The 17,900-nt window shown below is 40.7% G+C and overlaps 10 protein-coding genes across 10 annotated transcripts in view; 6 read left to right on the forward strand and 4 right to left on the reverse strand.

The window, feature by feature from the left end:
• LOC108599786 (A-kinase anchor protein 14) overlaps nt 1-17,900 on the reverse strand; it is a 189,026-nt gene that overhangs the window by 169,057 nt on the left and 2,069 nt on the right. The window lies entirely within an intron of this gene.
• LOC108599713 (maker698) lies at nt 95-973 on the forward strand. The gene is made up of 2 exons (XM_017986709.2): nt 95-122; nt 177-973. The coding sequence occupies exons 1-2, from the start codon at nt 99-101 to the stop codon at nt 453-455; spliced, it is 303 nt and encodes a 100-aa protein (XP_017842198.1). The 5' UTR covers nt 95-98; the 3' UTR covers nt 456-973.
• Nucleotides 2,546-3,054, reverse strand: LOC108599701 (pupal cuticle protein C1B). Its single transcript, XM_017986697.2, is given in 3 exon segments — nt 2,546-2,887; nt 2,889-3,002; nt 3,004-3,054. Coding segments are annotated over 3 exon segments (432 nt in total). The 5' UTR covers nt 3,052-3,054; the 3' UTR covers nt 2,546-2,617.
• Nucleotides 3,538-3,974, forward strand: LOC108599708 (larval/pupal cuticle protein H1C). The gene is made up of 2 exons (XM_017986705.1): nt 3,538-3,549; nt 3,607-3,974. Exons 1-2 carry the CDS (start codon nt 3,538-3,540, stop codon nt 3,949-3,951), a joined length of 357 nt encoding a protein of 118 aa, XP_017842194.1. The 3' UTR covers nt 3,952-3,974.
• On the reverse strand, nt 4,921-5,610 carry LOC108599709 (neuropeptide-like 3). The gene is made up of 2 exons (XM_017986706.1): nt 5,405-5,610; nt 4,921-5,329 (listed from the first exon to the last, which is right to left on the reverse strand). The coding sequence occupies exons 1-2, from the start codon at nt 5,414-5,416 to the stop codon at nt 5,006-5,008; spliced, it is 336 nt and encodes a 111-aa protein (XP_017842195.1). The 5' UTR covers nt 5,417-5,610; the 3' UTR covers nt 4,921-5,005.
• On the forward strand, nt 10,593-11,441 carry LOC108599706 (uncharacterized protein DDB_G0272718). The gene is made up of 2 exons (XM_017986703.2): nt 10,593-10,899; nt 10,954-11,441. The coding sequence occupies exons 1-2, from the start codon at nt 10,888-10,890 to the stop codon at nt 11,296-11,298; spliced, it is 357 nt and encodes a 118-aa protein (XP_017842192.2). The 5' UTR covers nt 10,593-10,887; the 3' UTR covers nt 11,299-11,441.
• On the forward strand, nt 13,191-13,826 carry LOC108599714 (neuropeptide-like 3). Its single transcript, XM_017986710.2, has 2 exons — nt 13,191-13,291; nt 13,351-13,826. Exons 1-2 carry the CDS (start codon nt 13,280-13,282, stop codon nt 13,621-13,623), a joined length of 285 nt encoding a protein of 94 aa, XP_017842199.2. The 5' UTR covers nt 13,191-13,279; the 3' UTR covers nt 13,624-13,826.
• LOC108599704 (larval cuticle protein F1) lies at nt 13,773-14,641 on the reverse strand. Its single transcript, XM_017986701.2, is given in 3 exon segments — nt 13,773-14,533; nt 14,536-14,572; nt 14,630-14,641. Coding segments are annotated over 3 exon segments (333 nt in total). The 3' UTR covers nt 13,773-14,249.
• LOC108599705 (larval cuticle protein F1) lies at nt 14,908-15,470 on the forward strand. Its single transcript, XM_017986702.2, has 2 exons — nt 14,908-14,999; nt 15,061-15,470. The coding sequence occupies exons 1-2, from the start codon at nt 14,988-14,990 to the stop codon at nt 15,415-15,417; spliced, it is 369 nt and encodes a 122-aa protein (XP_017842191.2). The 5' UTR covers nt 14,908-14,987; the 3' UTR covers nt 15,418-15,470.
• LOC108598101 (A-kinase anchor protein 14) lies at nt 17,278-17,815 on the forward strand. Its single transcript, XM_017984718.1, has 2 exons — nt 17,278-17,319; nt 17,378-17,815. The coding sequence occupies exons 1-2, from the start codon at nt 17,308-17,310 to the stop codon at nt 17,813-17,815; spliced, it is 450 nt and encodes a 149-aa protein (XP_017840207.1). The 5' UTR covers nt 17,278-17,307.

Below are 17,900 nucleotides of genomic sequence, written 5' to 3' on the forward strand. Positions count from 1 at the left end.
TCGCTGAATTTTCACAGCTGTTTAGCTTAGGCACTTTAAGTTACTTTAAATAGCTGCAGCTCTAACTGCGATTGCTTAGTTATTAAGCAAAATACAATATGAGCAGACTTGTTTTAACGCTGGTAAGCATTTAAGCCTAAAGTTGAAGTAACAAATAAATTTATATCATTTGTTAGCTGCTTTGCAATTTGCTGATCTGCAACTTGCATGCGGAAAGAGAAGAATTAACTACTATAAGCGCCACTGTGCCAACCACTGTGCAGGCAACCAGCAGCAGCAGCAGCACAACCACAGAAACAGCAACAACCACAACCACAGAGCAGAGTGTTAAGCTGCTGGGCTATCCTAAGGACGATTGGCCCAAGCCCGTTAAGGTTGCCATGGAGTACACGCTCACGCCCTTTGTCTATGTTAGCAGTTGGGTAACAAAAACTGTTAAGAATATTTATGCATAAAAACTGAAAGTGCCGTACAGTGTTTTTATTTCTATTACGCCACATTTTGCAGCAGGTTCACTGGCCTAGCTGTGGCAACTACTTTGCGCGTGCAGCGTGCCCTTGAACCTCACAAACTGCTGACTGCATAGCCCAAGGACATATATGCACTTATTGTTTAGTTGGTTATATACCACAACTGAACGCTGCTCATTATATTAATGCATAAAGAATTGTAAATTGCAGTCAGAATTAGCCGCAAACCTTTCACAAACTACAAGCTTAGCCTTCGCTGATTCTCGATTAAATTATTGTACGTGCTTTAAGTTTAGAGAGTATAAGTTAGTTGGCTATAGCCTGCACTTTATATAGCTTGCATTATTTTGTTTATGCAAGGGACATATGCAAATACGTGTTGTGTGCATTAGCAGCAGCTAGCAAGTGTTACACTGTTAGAAAAACTAATAGACTGAAAACAAAGTTGAACTTTAGTTAACGATATCATAGCTTAACTAAAAATCGTTCCTTTCCTGAAATTAACAAACAAATTAAAAATAAGAAATTAGAATAACAAAAAATCAGCCTGAAGGCTTTTGTTGCTCTGGGTTTACAATTGTACAAGAATTTAATTCTAGGCTACAATTAAAATAAATAAATAAAATAAATCAATCGTTTCTTATATGTGCTGCTGCTTATGTTTTGCTTTGTACAATGGGCAAAAGATTTTACTATTGTGCTCGTAAAATTTGAGCAACAACAACAGCAAATTATTTGCAATTAAATTAAAAACAAGTCTGCAGCATTGATTTTCTTGCTATTATATTAAATTGTCTAGCGATCAAATGAAACACAAATTGCTTATTTAGACTCTTGTATAACTAAACATGCATAAAACTCTTAAATCTGTATCTTATTTCGCTAAGTTACAGCTACTTAAAGCTAGAAATTAAACAAAAGCAAGTTGGCTGCTTTGGTTTTTATGCATTAAGTTGCTTAAAAATCAAGTGATTCTTAATCATTATACTGCTTTATGTTCGTATTAAAGCTAAAAACAAATTTGCATTATTACATTTGTCTTTTTAAAACTATCAAATTTTTTGCATTTTTGAAATTTTAAGCAAGGGGTAACATCACATTTTTTGCCAAAATATGAAAAAATTCAATATTAATAAATTTGTATGCGGTTTTGTTCTCATGCATCGCACGAGTCTAACAATGCATAAAACGTTGAAATCGAACGCTCTAACGTTGAGTTACAGCTTTTGAAAGTTAGAAATATCCAACAAATGTACTAGTTTTTTAACTAATTTGTGCATAACTTGTACACATATTTTTTTAAAATACACAAACTTATACTCGTTTTAATTGCATTTTCCACACCAAGAAAACGTTGTATGAAAAATCTGCATCGGACTTTGTTCAGCTGAGTTATAGCTTCTCAAAGCTTGAAATTAAATAAAAAAAGTAGCTACGCTGCATTCATTTTATTGCCATAACTTGCTGTAGAGAATATTTTTTATTAATCAAACATTAATGCATTTATTTATTTACAATCTTATGAGTTAATGAAGCCAAAAACTCCTGCAGCGATTTTTATTACTGAGTTAAGATAGCTTATCACAGTTGGAGCAATTGCAATCATTTGATTTGAATGTAAAGACGCTTAGTTATTGATTAACTTTATTGGTTCCAAACCAGTGAGCAGCGCTGTTTTCTGCTGTCTGTCAATGAAAAAATACTTATCTTATATATCTGCCATACTTACCTTTGCCATATTATCAGTTTTAGCCAATTCAAATTGCATTCTTACATGCAAATTGAACTTAGTTCTTTCAATTCTTTTAGTTTCATTAGCATTTTGAATAGTTAGACAACAAATGTAAATTTTAGCCAAATACTGATGCAGCAAACAATATAAAATCATTAAACCAATTATAATTATTTTAAATAATTAAACTTTTAATAAAAGCTTAGCTTTTGCTTTTGTTTCGCGCAGTGTCTAAGCTAAGCGGCCACTGAACTCTGAACTCAGTTAGCAACAAGTAAACACTTGTCAACAACAACAACGCGAGCACCAAAAAGTGTAAACAATAATGTAATTTATAGTTGCAAAAACGTTTTTATTTATTTCGTATTCGTATCACATAAGCACCGTCCAACGTAAGCCACGTCAGCAGGACAAATTACCACACGCCGGTGGCGGTGTAGGTCAGCGGAGAAGAGGCAGCCACCTGGGCGTAAGGAGCAGCGGCAGTATATGTGGCATGCAACACGGGCGCAGCGGCAGCATAAGTACTGTGTACAACTGGAGCAGCGGCTGCGTATGTGGCATGCACAACTGGCGCTGGAGCAGCATAGCTCACCACAGGCGTAGACTTGACCACAGGCGCAACAATATCCTCCGCGTAGTGGGCGTGGCTATGCACCACCGATTGGCTCTGATGGGAAACAGATGGTGGGCACACTTCTCACGACGGCGCCCACTTTGGCCAGCACCGGCTCCTGCACAATTGTTGCAGCTGGAGCAGCAGCATAGACCAGCGGCGATTCATAGAGATGTCCGGGACGAGGCAGCAGCTACGGCGAGCAGAGCAGACAATACCACCAATTTGAACATATTGAGAGTTAATTTGGTCTGTATTGACTGTAGCGAGAACTGTTTGTGTTTGTGGTCCCAACTGCGTGCTGGCCTGTTTATATAGAAGGCGGGCCAGCAATTGAAGCTGTGTGGCCTTCTGGGGCATTGCGATCAATAAGCAATTAGCGTCGGTGGGCAGCTCAAAACTGAGTTGTCAAAAAGTAATCACAGACCAGTTTATTGACCAGCAGCCAGACCAAAGCGTAGCTATTTGGCTATTAGAGCAGCAGCCCAAACTGCATTACTTGCAGTTGCTTTAGCTTTTCCCTTTATTGTGTGGTGCGTTGAGTTCTCTTTCAGGGTCAGCGGTTTCGGCTTACAATTGCTCGCGCGCTTCAATTAAATGTTTTATGTTGTTTTGCTTTGGGCTATATAAACGCAGCGCTGCGCTCAGTTCATCATCAGTTCCCAAACTTCAGTTCGCAGCAACACAGACCACAAAAGCAACATAAAAATCCCTTCAACATGTTCAAATTGGTAAGTCCAGGCAGTCAATCTTTAATTTATATATATAAATAAACTCTTGTTCTTCAGGTGGTGTTGTCTGCTCTTCTTGCCATAGCTGCTGCTCGTCCCGGTCATCTGTATGAATCGCCGCTGGTCTACTCCGCTCCAGCTACAACAATTGTCCAGGAGCCAGTGCTAGCCAAAGTGGGCGCCGTTGTAAGCAGCGTGCCCAGCTCTGTTTCCCATCAAAGCCAATCGGTGGTGCATAGCCACGCCCACTATGCTCAGGATATTGTAGCGCCTGTCGTCAAATCAACGCCTGTGGTGAGCTATGCTGCAGCTGCTCCAGTGTATACCACTTATGCTGCTGCTGCTCCAGTGCTGCATCATAGCTATGCCGCTGCTCCAGTTGTCTACAATGCGGGCTGGTAAATGATCGAGGATGAGCAGCTGGATGGCCCTTACTTAAACTTTATTGTTTCGTTTTGTATATAATTAAATGCGAGTAAAAATGATTGTGTAAAAAAATGAATTATGTTTTTATTTGCTTAGCAAGAGATAGAGAGAGAGAGAGAGAGAGAGTGAGAGAGAGATAAGTAAACAGTTGAGTTCTTTTTAAGCTTAAGCAAAGGAAATCCACTACACTAAAGTAAATATATTTATATAATATTTAATATAGTATAGTAAAGTAATATATATTTATATGCCAGCCCTCGCAACACCTACGAACTCACCAACCTCCATAACCGAGCCCTTACATGGACCCATCACAATGAGAAAATATTATAATAATAATGACTCATTAAGAAAGCAAAGCAAAACATCCTCAACATTCCTAGCCGAAAGCCCCAGTAGCTAAGCCTCCCCTGAAGCTTAAGTTTAAACTTTAAGCCTACAGTTTATATAAATAAATAATTATATAATATAACATTTAATTTAAAATTGTTAAATTTGTTAATTCTTAAATTCCTTATAGCATTTTTGTCATGGGAATAACATTGACAATTGAATGCGCTGAAAGAAGAAAAGCAATGAAATATTTGCAGGCATCTAAGTTAGCTATGAATATAATTGATTAACATGAATAATTGCAGCAATTGGTTTTAAACAAAAACATTTTCAATACCTCTTAATCTTTAAATTTATGTGCAGTTCAATGAGTTTGTGCAAAATGCAAATAAATCAGCATTGAAGCTGCTTTTGTTTGTTTATTAGACATGCTTTAAGCCAAGTTGTTCACTTGTGTATTGGCTTGACATTTTAAGTAGTTTTAAAGGCTACAGCTAAAAGTTATGAGTTGGCTTAAAGTCTTGAGTGTTAAACTGAAAATATTGAGCAACTAAACTGCAGCGCTAACTATTGATTGATTAATTAAAAATTCTTTAACTTACAGGATGCAAAATGAACTTTATTTACATCAGTCGAGCGTGAAGTGAATAGTGAAAACAATTATACAGCAATGGATATAAGAATAGAGTGTGAGTGTCTACCAGGCATGCTCCCAGCCATGAGCAGCCCAAGAAGGCGACAGATAAGTGGTGTGCAGCGCAGGAGCCGCATAGGTCTTGATGATGGGCGCGGCATAAGTCTTCAGCACTGGTGCCACAATCGGTTGCACAATGTGCGCCGAGCTGTGCACCTGGCTGATGCTCTGATGGGAGACGGCTGTGGGTATGGACTTGATAATGTGGCCCACCTTGGCCAGCGCAGGCTCATGGATGATAGCAGGAGCAGCATAGCTGTGCAGCAGCGGCGCCTCCAGATAACCAGGACGAGCGGCAGCTACAGCGAGCAAAGCGAACAACACCACCTGTTAAAGAGCAAGAAGAAGAAGCAGTTGGGGGTAAGTTATAAGTTAGTTATATAGGCGACTGCAAGGACTTACCAACTTGTACATATTGTTAATCCTTTGTGACTGGTATTGACTTTTAGTTAATAAAGTGAAGTAGGTCTGTGTTGGACGCTGCGCTGTTGTCTGTTGCTGGCTGCTAATCCGCGCCAGCTTTTATACACAAAAGTGGCCAACACACACACACACAACACACATGTGTATGTGTGTGTTAAATCTAAATGCGCCAAAAAGTGCAGACACTACAATAATAATAATTTTTTAGCTTTTTGCATCGTTAAGAGCAGCCAACGGCAAACGCGCCATAGAGAGCCAACGACCCAACCCAGGCAGTTGGCTTAGACAGACATGAAACTGTTGCAACTAGAGTGTGGCTGCTGCTGTTGCTATTGTCAGCTGCAACAGCAACAACAATACTGCGGCTTTCGCCTTTGCCCACTGCCCACTGCTGCTTTAAAACCAGTCAAAATAAAATGCCACGCCATTGTTTGTCGTCTGTCTTAGTCAGAGCCCCAATTGTTAGCCGCCAGCTGACTTGGCCAGTTGGTCAGTCGGCCAGTTGCTGTTGGCTGGCTGCTTGCAACATCAGCTGAGCTGTGTGTGAAGTTTCATGTTCCGTCATTTGCTGACCGTGAATTTCAGCGGTGGCAACTCGCATGTCTGGCCCGGCACGCACCACCGAAACCGAAACTCAAAAAGCAACAACAACAACAAGCCGCACGCAATTGTCACTGCCAAGTTGAAAACACAAAATGTGGTTCAAGTTCAGTGCGTGCCGCACTCTTGGCTGGTTTTTCTTATGGCTATTTACAGCTAAAGCTGTTATAATTATAGCGCTTATGATGTGTTAAAAGTTAGAGGCATTAAGTTTGCTTAGGTTAAGGCCGTCAGAGTTGAACGTTGATTAGCTTAAAGGATGGCAGCTTCGATATAATCTAAATTTATTAGGCCAGCTTTATGGCAAATAATTTAATGTTGGCTGCAGTATATATAACTGTTGAGTTTAATTAAAATATGTGACTAAAATTTACATAGTTGAAGTTCATATTAACAAAAGTTCTTTAATTAACAACTTGAGTAATATTTTGGCTACAACTTATAACACTTTGGCCAATGCAGCTAACAATTTGCATGACAATTGCTTAAATGTTTAAGCTAAAGAACAAACTTTAGTTCATTCAAAATATATTAACACATGCATAGTTCATAATATTAAACAGAAGCTAAGCTAAGCTAAAATCGGGTTGACCAGATTGCTAGCCAACGAGTTGGGATGGGCCAATGAAGCTGTCCGCGTATCCGGCTGCTGTGTATGTTGATGTGAATCTACCAGATCATATAAGCGAAATCGTTTTCAAATGGCTGGTTTGTTTTAACCTTACCAAGGGCAGGCCTGATGCACGCCGCGCAGCAACGTCGACTGTAAACTACACGCAGTGTGCTTGGAGGCTGTACCTCCACACTTGGATTGCGTAGGTCCAAGTCGGTGTTAATATTGTTTCGATGAGCAGAGCTTTAGTGCTTATCTGCAGCATGTTTGGAGCATGGAGCCAGTCGAGCTTCTTTAGTTTCTAGAATTCTAGAAATATATTTCAGAAAATGTGTTAAAATTTAACGAGTATAATTCAATTTAGTTTTAATTCTTTATAGTTGTAACTTTTGTAGTTGCTGTTGCTGCCTTTATATAAATTGTTGAACTCTTTCAAATCGCTTTTCGCCTCAAGCCAAATATATTCTGTATATATCTTATAAGGTAACTTGCTTGGGGCAATTCAAAAGCCCTGCAAAGTTACACAATTCCGATGCTATCAAGTGCCTTACATATATTATATATTAGCTGAGATCTGAATAGGCTTACAAACTGGTTTTTGCACTCTCAACCATGTGCAGAGTTAAGGAATCTTAAGCTTAGACCCCGGCTTATTGGCTAAACAGTTTCTGCTTGCAGCGCACGTCGCAAGTCTTAAGAGCAAAAGAATTAATGCTCGAGACTGTTGTGGGCTGTGGCAATCGTTAATAACAATTGTCAAAGCAAAAGCAAACAGAGCATGTGTAAATTTCCTGTTATGCTAAAGCTGCTACAGTAGAACTCCCTATTGCTGTCTCTATCGCACGCATAAGCAAACTGCAGAGTTTAACGAGTTCCGCTTTTGTAATAAGCAAAGCAAAATGACAACAACAAATTGTTGTCTGTCTGCCGTTATGGCCATTTGTCAGCTAAAAATTATTTAGCATGATTAATGATTATGAAGTCGAGCCAAACTCCCTTCAACCCCAAAATATATTTTTGTTTACCATTGTCAGCATTCCTTAAGGCGTACAGCCAAATGCCTTTTAATAGATTTCTATAACGTTGATTATCGACAGAGACAGAGACAGAGACACGACAAATGCCTCAATAATATCCGGGCTTTAATGGCGGCGGGGGTAATGTACGCCGCCTTTATGGCCAGCTCAGCAGCCCACACACTCATATGACAATTCTCTCTCTTTCTTACACTCTAGACAATTCCAGCGCTTGCATAACAATAGCCCCTTAGAGCTCTAGCTCTAGCCTAGCCAAACAAACAGGTTAGCAGCTGTGGCTGCTGCTGCTTAGCACCAACTGATTTGTAATTTTCGCTTATGCTTTTAATTAAAAGCATTTAAACTGCCCCGACTCGGCTCAAGTCTAGTCATGGCTGAGACAAACAGTAGCTTGATTCAAATCAAAATCAAAATCAAAATTGTGTTTTTGTCTGCAATTGTATTACGGTTAATTGGCTTGAAGGTTGTTGCGCATTACGGCATAATTTGTGTTAGCCTCAGTTCGTGGCAAGTTGCAAGGCAAACAAAAGCGTGCGGAAGCAAACAAAAATTAAATTGTTGCTATAACCGTAAAAAATGCGCGTCAGGTATGAAATTGAATTCTAATTGAGCTGCTGTGAAAATAAAAGTTTTGGGTTAAGCTAGCAAGCAATTAAAGCGATATATAAAAATAAATAGAGATAGAATATCTTTTAGCTAAGTTAGCAACAGGAATGCCAGATGGAGAATTGAGAGAGATAGAGATAGATAGATAATTAATGGTGAGAAATTAGGGCTTAGAGAATTCAAGAAGCTAACTTGAATTAATTCATCTGATTAGTAATTGATATATCTCTAGATATTAGAGCAAAAGAATTAATTCAATTTCAAAATAATACTTTAAGAATGATTCTCCGCATAATTTAAATTCAGATTGGTTAAAAATTAACTGCAATTCAAAAATGCTTTAATTCAAGTATAAATGAAGCAGGCCAATTATTCTTAGTTTTTTAGCCAAAGTGCTGTTCAACTCTTTTATTAAACTACGCTTAATGCACACACTACAATAATTGCTAACAATGCTGCCAATCTAAAACAATTTGAAGCAATAATTAAATATGACATTTATATTTAGAATTTATTGAAGCTGATTGCTAATAAAACGATTTAGTAGCAATTAATTCATCTAAACTGCCACCGACATCAAAGAGCAACCGAAATTATAATCTCGGCAGCTTAAATAAATAAACAAGAATTTTCTTAGCCTAAGCTAAATTTGCTTGTTGTTATAAATTGCATACAAAGCAATTCAAATGTAACATGCAAATGGCCAAAGCAACTTGCATAAGTTGGCAGCAGTAGCAATCGCAGTTTGCTGTGGCTGTAGCAACAAATTCGTTTGGCTGTCCTGGCTCAGGTGTCAGCTTGACAGTCAGTCAGTCGAGCAAGAGTTTTACAGTTGCGCAAAAAATAAGAAATGATTTGATTTTATTTTATTTTATTTACGGAATTTGTGCAACGCAGCTGCAGCTCGCGTTTTTTTTTTTTGGGTGTCGAACGCGCCAAGCAATCGCAGCAATTTGGCAGCAGGAATTACAGCGCATACGCTGGCGTATACTTAATATGGCTATGGCTAGTTATGCAGCTGTTGCATCTAAGGTCAAACTGATGTGCAGCATAACATTGAAATACTAACACACTGCCTTGCAACAAGTTGTTGCCAACTTGCAACACATTTCATTGGGCTGGGCTGGGCAATTCGCTTGCAGCACTTCCTGGTGCCGATAAGCGGCTCGCAGTTTACTTTTTCTTTTCGACCAGGTCAAGCCAAAGCCTTGCAGCAATTTCTTTGTGCAAATATATACGAATTACATGCGCTGTGTATCTGTAGCTGGTTTATCCAACAAGCAGGCAGACAGCCTCGACTTAGGCATGTTGACATTTTGCACTTGTTGCTGTTGCTGCTGCTCGTTCGTTCGTTCAGTTCTTGTCTTGATTGTGTTGACTGTCGCCTGTTTTTTGCCTGTCAGTCGACATTCTAATGAGCTGAGCTCAATTGCTGCTGTTCATGAACTTTTCGCAGCTACTATAAGGCATTAAATATCATAAGACATATGTCATGTATATATTGCAATTGGGAAAGGCAAATGGAAGTAAAAGTTGCAGAAAGAAAATATTTCAGAGTTTTATTATTTAGCAAAAGAAGCTCTAAGAACTTCAAGCTCAACAAATTCTAGCATTTGTTATATTTAATTTAAATGCAAAAAACTATAAATTGCTGCCCCCCTTTAAATTCATTTTATGTTACATCCATGCGCACTTGTTATAATTATTTTTATATTGCGCCAATTTCTAGTCACTTCTAAGTCTGTTCACATGCCTCGACTCTATTGCCAAACTTTAACTTTATGTTGTTGTTTATTTCGCTGGCAACTTAATTGTCATAAAACTAACATGAATTACAACTAATTATCACACACACACACAAACTAAAGAGCGCTGCAACAAAAACTTTACAATTAAATTGGCAAGTGTGAATTTCCGTTGTGATTGCCAAAAAAAATAAAAACAAACGCTACAGTCTGGTCTGGTCAAGGTCGTTGCAGCAGTGGCATAAATTATGCTTAGCATGCGGCATGTGTTGCAAGCAGCAGCAACAACAAATGCTTGCCATTAGTAACGGTATTCAGCTGCAATTATCTATTGCAATAAGCAACAAATAGTCTTGGCATTATTATTATATTGGCCACTTGACTTGGCAAGCGCTTGAATTAGTTGACAAATATCCAAGGAGCTGAACTTTAAGTTCATTAAAACAAATGTTTAGTTTGGCTTCAATGACAGCGCACTGGGCAACAAGCGTTGAACTAGTTTGGCAACAAGGTTAAGCGCAGGCTACTAACTTGTAGTGTAGTGTAAGCTAAGCAATTATAGCAGTCGGAGCAACATTGGCAACAGCGGATGCAAGTGGCACAATGTTAAAGTCGCGACGCTGCTGCAGCCGCCGCCGCCGCCAGCGCGGATATGGCAAACAATAAAAACAAAACGTTGCAACTGAAATTTGCGAATCGCGACAAACAATGAGAGCATCTGCAGCTGCTGCTGCGGCAACTGCAACAGCTGGCAACTGATGCAAGACGCTGGTGTATAAAAGCGCAGCTTAGGTGTTAGCTTGGCATCAGTTGCACGTTGCACGTTGCAAGCACAAACAAACACACTAAGGATTAAACAAAATGCTGAAGCTGGTAAGCAAACAAATTGCAAACGCATATCCAGGCCTTAAACACTTTTGCCCACAGTTGCTTACGCTGCTCTCGCTCTGCGCCTTGGCTGCAGCACGTCCTGGTTATCTGCATGGCCACCATCATCACTATCCGGAGTATCCGCTGCATCACTATGCGGAGCCGCTGCACGTGGCCAAGATTGTGCATGTGCCCGCCGCTGTGTCGCATCAGAGCTCCACCATAGTCCACAGTGTGCCACATCACATCATCAAGCCGGTGGTGCTGCCCACAGTGGTCAAGACGGTGGTGCATCCGCCCATCATCAAGGCCTATCATCCAGCGCCTATTATCAAAGCCTATCCTCACTATCATCACTACGATCCCTACCATCATTACGATCCTCATCATTATCTGCATTGAGCAACGTTTTGCAACATGATGTGGCAACTGTCGACTATTGCGCTGCTTCTTCTACTGCCTACTTCTGACTACTCTGCCGCCTGCCTGACTTAGTGTGTATTTCTGTTTACGAGTATGTGTGTGTAAACTCCGAATAAAATGTGTACAAAAATGTATAAAAAAATAAATTAAATCAATTAATTTTTACTATAAAACAAGAACCAGCGTTTGCTTTAGTTTTAAGCGTATTAAGCATACGACAAGTGCGCCAAGAGCAGCATAAGTTGAGCCACAAATAAGAAAACATATTTAATGCTGCTTATTTTGTATATTTATGCAAAAATATAAAGCAATTTTTTTTTAATATTTATTAATATGCTATATGATATGATAATACAAATATAATAAAATCTGCTCATTGATAAAAATGCAAAAAATATTTAAGTATATAAAAAAAATATATAAACTGCTGTTGGCTACGTTATATATTGAGATATTGTTGTATTAAGCTTGCATTGATTATATTGCGCATACGCCGCGTACATTTTGTTGTTACATATACGCCGCGTAATTGAGATAACCAATTGTGTATTTTTTTCAGCTTAAGTCAGGCATAACAAGCACACGCCGCGCACCCTCCCCTCTCCCCTCTCTGACGCTTTAAATTGTTTTTGCAGGCTTTTGCTTTTATACAATAACTGACTGTCCCCCATAATTTCCACAATTACGACCAACGCCAGCTGTCGCTCTTGCCCTATATGCCGCATTATGTTGCAGCCACAAGCACATGCATGCAAGTGTGCGTGGCGTGTAAAGCGTAGGGCTTTAAGGTGACATAATTAACATATAATCAGCCGCATTACCGCTGCATATCACTTGACACCAGTCAGCAACACACACACACGTGTGTGTTGAGTGTGTGTGTGTGCCACAGTTTCCCACTGCCGCATTTATGAGTCGCTGACACGCTGCTATGGTGACAATTTTTATTTTTTTCTTGCTTATTTCGTTGTGTTATGCAAATGAGTTGCAAATGCTGCAAATAGATTCAAAGACTTTGCATGCGAGTTAAGCAACTTGCAGCTGACAATGAATGCAAAAAGTATAGCGACAAGAAACTTATGAAACTAACCCCAACTGATAGCAAATATATATAAAAGCGCAGCTTATAGAGTCTGCACTGTACGCGCGCTTGGCCCAAAAGCTGTGCTGGCCATAAGTCTAAGCTAATCAAAGCAATTACAGTCTACGCAAATTTGCGCTAAATACAAAGCTTGAGCCACTTCCTTGTCTCATTAAAATCAAATTAAATTGAAATTAAACACATTTTTTATATTTCTATTAGCGTTTGCCTTTGCGTGTGCGTCTTAGCCTTGATTTGGCTATAGCCCAAAGCAGTTAGTGCATTGAACCAACAAGCAAATAGTTATAAATAAATAAATAGCTGATGCTCGGCCGCTTTAATATTGCACAAGATTTAAAATTGCTTGCAATAATTTCTTAACTTGGCCACATTAATCATCAACTTGTTTGCTTGTCTTAATTTATGCAAGCCACAAAGTGCAAAGAGCAGTCAAACGTCAAACGCCAAAGCCACATGCAACAATAATGCGCATACGCCGCGTTGCACGAGCTAGTTTTAATCGCTGGCTAAATCGCTGCAGCGCAGTCAAGCCAAGCGGGCGTGCGTTCGTTCGTTCGTTCGTGTGTGTGTGTAAATTGAGAACCTGCCCCCGGAAGGGCTGCGCCGATAGCCAACCAAGCGCCAAGTCTACTTAGCACACAATGTTGAGCTCAAGTGACAAGTTCTGTTTGTTGCCAGGTCGCAGCAGCGCAGAGGCGTTGACACACACCCATACACACGCAGCCTCTGTCTCTCTATAGCTGATGCACTGCAGCTGACCATTTGCAGTCAATTGCAGCTGCATTGGATTTCCGTATAAATAGGCCAGCGTTCAATGCAATTCTAGTTCAAATCGCAACAAACCCTCAACGCTACAAAATGTTCAAGCTGGTAAGTGTGCAATCCAACTGACAATGCTAAGCACTCAACTAATCCTGCACACTCTCCAGTGTGTTCTGCTCGCTGTCCTCGGCCTGGCTTTGGCTGCTCCTGCGCCTGCGCCCGCTCCAGTGCCCGCACCCGCACCTGCTCCAGGTCTCTGGGGTCCATGGGGTCCCGCTCCTTGGGGTCCTGCTGTAGTCGCTGCTCCCCATTGGGCTCCAGCTCCACATGTTGTTAGCGTTTTGCCTGCCGCTGTCTCCCACGCTGCCATCACCCAAGTGCATCCATCTCCAGTGCTGGTCAAGAGCGCGTATCCCTATGGTCCTGTTATCGTTGGTTAAAGCCACACAGCAGCTCAACTAATTACCCAACCAACCACCCACCCACCCACTACACACACACACACACACAACTGATTCTTCTGCTTAACATGAAACTCACAGCTAATTGTTACACAACAAAAGTTAAAGCCTGCCGTTAAATTTACCAAGTGCCCTGTTTATAGTAGAACAAACTAAGTGAAAAAAAACTAAAAAAAAAAAAACATATAGACTATGTTAGTATGCAATTAAAGTACCCTTACTTACAAGTAATTACCACTTTTTATTTATTGATGCATGGTAATTAAAGCCACGCTTTATGTTTAGCCAATTGCGGCATTTAAAAGTTTATTAACTTTGCAAACAAGTTTTTGCATGGTTATGAGTTTGTTATTAATCAATCAATTTGTTTTAGCTTTTGTTAGCCTCAAAACTGGCAACAAAAATATTTTACAGCTGCTGCTATACGCAGGTTAAGCAACTAAGCCTATAACTATGCCATGTTGCCGCTTTTTGAATATAAGAGTGAAGTTTAAGACTGACAATCAAACTGCTTTGATTACTTGTTATTCAAATCAAAAGGTTTATTTAAAAAGAAATAAAAAATCAAAAGGAGTTATATCACAAACAAAGTGCGCGCTGCCAATCTAATGATGCAGAGTATAAGCCAAAGGAGCTGTGTGCAGCACAGACTTGACCAGAGGAGCAGAGTGCAGCACTGGAGCAGCATGAACATAAGCAGGAGCGTGATGCAGAACAGGAGCGGAGTGAACAGCAACAACTGGAGCAGAGTGTATGGTGGTCTTTAGCACAGGAGCAACCACATGTTGCACGTAGGGCTTGCTGTGCACCTGGGTGATGCTCTGATGGGAGACAGCCGAAGGAGCGCTGTGCACAACGGTTCCAACCTTAGCCAGCACAGGCTCATGCCAGCGCTGGCGCTGGCAACCAGCAGAGCAACAATAGCAATCTGTGTATACAAAATGTAATTAAATTAAATTAAATAACTATAAATGCGTCAACTTACGAATTTGAACATTTTGGGCTTTGTAGTTGAGTCTAGTGCGTACTGTAGCTGACTGATGACTTTGCCTGCAGCCCAGCGCGCTTTATATAGAACGCGCTAGCCGAATAAATCTGCGACCTTCACTACCAAGCCAAAGCTTCCACAACGAGTTAACTTTATGTTGTGTGTAATTATTTCCGATTGCTGCTGCTGCAGCGCTTGATGCTGGCAACGATAACGCACAGCTGCTGTCTTATCAGCTTCAAGGTGAACGACCTTACAGCTGCAGCCCTTAGCCAACTATAAAAGCTGCACACTGAACTCTCAGCAGCAACAGTCTGCAACTGAAGCTGCTACAATAAACTTACCAAACTACAAAATGTTCAAATTTGTAAGTTCAGCACATTTTATATTAAAAACAAATTTAATTTAATTACATTTTGTATACACAGATTGCTATTGTTGCTCTGCTGGTTGCCAGCGCCAGCGCTGGTTTGATTGAAACCCACTCTGTGCTGCATGAGCCTGTGCTGGCTAAAGTGGGCACCGTTGTGCACAGCGCTCCTTCGGCTGTCTCCCATCAGAGCATCACCCAGGTGCACAGCAAGCCCTACGTGCAACATGTGGTTGCTCCTGTGCTGAAGACCACCATCCACTCCGCTCCAGTTGTTGCTGTGCACTCCGCTCCTGTTCTGCATCACGCTCCTGCTTATGTTCATGCCGCTCCAGTGCTCCCAGTGGCGCACTCTGCTCCTCTGGTCAAGTCTGTGCTGCACACAGCTCCTTTGGCTTATACTCTGCATCATTAGTTTTTTTATAAGCGCTTGTTTGTTTAATGAAATTGTCTAAATAAAAAGTATTATTGCCTTAAACAACATTTTAATTTATTTAAAAATTTATATTTGCAACAATATCAACATCAAACTGTTGCTTCAAACAAAAAGACATAAAATTAAATTTTACACATTTTATTTTAACAAAAAACCAACAAATAAATTAACAACAATGCACAAGCGACAATTTCAACTTAAACTTAACGTTACTGGCGCTTCGTATGTGCCGCAACGCCAAGTGGCAAGTGCGTCATAATATGTGGCATTCAACAGCAGACTGTGCGTTGATTGCAAGCTCGACATGTGGCAAGTGGCAAGCGTTTGTAGCAGCAGACAGGCGAGCAGCACCAGAGAACAAAGCAGCTGTCAGGAGATAAATTATGCAGTGAATAAATTTGATATAAAATTTATGCTTTTACTTACTGTGCGATGCATGTTGTTGTTGATTTGTTTATTGGCGATCTAGTCTTAGTTTGAATTTGTGCCAACCAAACTCCAGTAAGAACTCATAACGTTTTGAGGCCTAAGACATGTTTATATAGCGAATTTGGGCCAATTGGCAAATTGATTTTGACAAATTGTTGCGATTCGCTTTGGCGGCTTAACAAAACTTGCTTTGGCCAACATGAATCAGAGCAACAAACTGTTGCCCTTTTCTTTTAATGAGGCAGCTGCAGTTAGGATTAACGAGTTCACAGCTAGCACAAAATTAATTTTTGTTTACATAAATATAAAAAGATGTTTATCTTAAGTACGTGTAACTGTCGCGCGCGCGACCGCCAAAACTAAAAAAAATTGTCTTACCCAAAAATATAAATTGTGGGTTAAGTGCAAGTGTGTGGGCTTGTATGGGATGAAGTTACATTACCTTGACATAGGGTCTGAGCCAAGCGACAAGCGCGTCTTAAGTGCCCACTTAACTGACTGCTGCACTTGGCGCACAAGTAGTGTTGGTTTTTATGAACTGACTGAATGAATGATATGCGTACGTCTGAGTTGGCCCTGAATCCCAAGCCCACAGTCGAACAATTGCACAATCAAATTGACTGCAGACAAGATTATATGTAATTTCATTAACCAGAAAGGGCGTGCTCCAATTCTGAAACAACAGGCAAGAAATTAGGTCATCATAAGCTGGTCATGTTAACTGCAATCCATGCTGTCAGCTTGAATTGCACAATAAAGCAAAAGGCCTATCCATAACAAGGTGGCAATATCAAATTTAACGATAGACAAAAGGTTATCGAATCGATCGCATAACTCAGCACATTGCTGGGGATGACAGTGAGTGTGGGGGGTGGGACTGAGTACGACGTCAGCTGTTGTGGCGTAAATTAAATAAGAGCGCTGACAAAGCTATTTCCAATTACGATTGCAAAATGCCAACAACGATGCTGCATAGATAACTTAAATGTCAGCCGACAGGATGCAGGATGTCGCCACACACACACACACACACGTACACGCACACAAAGACAAGCTAACCACTTAACATTTGCGTAAGCAGCAGCAACGCAACTAAGGCCAATTACGTATACTACTTTTTTATTGTTGTATGAGCCAAGTGATTGGCTTTTGTGGGTGATAACAACAGCAACAGCAACAATTTAAATAATGTGAGCTGTTGGCTCACACACACACGCGCACATCAAAGCTTCTTATAGCCCCCAACCTAGGTCAGTTAATGAACTTCAATTGCGTCTTGTTAGCTGTGGCCGCTTAGCTTAGAACCGGTTAGCCGGCTCAAGTTCAAGTTGTACCCGAAAAAAAAGACATCTCTTACAACTATAAAAGCTGGCCCGCAGTCCAGCAAACATTAGCAGTTGCATTTGTCGCCCAAATCAATTCAAACCCAAACAATTCAAAATGTTTAAATTCGTAAGTTTGTTCAATGTGCCGCAAGTCCTTAATCCTAATTCCTTTCTTTTCTGTACAGATTGCCTTCTTCGCCTGCGTTGCTGTGGCCGCTGCTGCTCCTGGTCTGCTCGCTCAGACACACACCATTGTCCAGCCTGTGCTGACCAAGACTGCCTATGTGGATACCAGTGCATCCTCGGCTATTACTCATCAGAGTAATGTGAACCTGGTGCGCAAGGTTCCAGTGGTGCAGACTTATGCTGCTGCTCCCGTCGTCCACGCCGCTCCCGTCGTACACGCTGCTCCTGTTGTCCACGCCGCTCCCGTTGTCCATACCGCTCCTGTTCTCCACGCCGCTCCTGTCGTCCACGCTGCTCCCCTCGTCCATGCTGCTGCTCCAGTTCTGACCTACTCCGCTGCTCCTGTGGTACACTCTGTGCCCGTCGTGCACTCCGCTCCCCTGGTAAAAACTGTTCTCAGCGCTCCAGTTGCCTACACCGCCATCCACCATAAGTAAACGTTAGATGTATACAATAAATTGTGATTAATTGCCTTGAATTTTTTTTGCCATTTGACGATATGTTCTTAATTAAATAAAATAC

The sequence above is a fragment of the Drosophila busckii genome, chromosome 3L (assembly GCF_011750605.1).
Source record: "Drosophila busckii strain San Diego stock center, stock number 13000-0081.31 chromosome 3L, ASM1175060v1, whole genome shotgun sequence".
NCBI lineage: Eukaryota > Metazoa > Arthropoda > Insecta > Diptera > Drosophilidae > Drosophila > Drosophila busckii.

Excerpts from the sequence above, each read along its gene's own strand:
- LOC108599713 (XM_017986709.2), top strand. The coding sequence starts at position 99 with ATGAGCAGACTTGTTTTAACGCTG. Across the intron at positions 123-176 it reads GCAGACTTGTTTTAACGCTG|CTGCTTTGCAATTTGCTGAT; the intron begins GTAAGCATTTAA and ends ATCATTTGTTAG.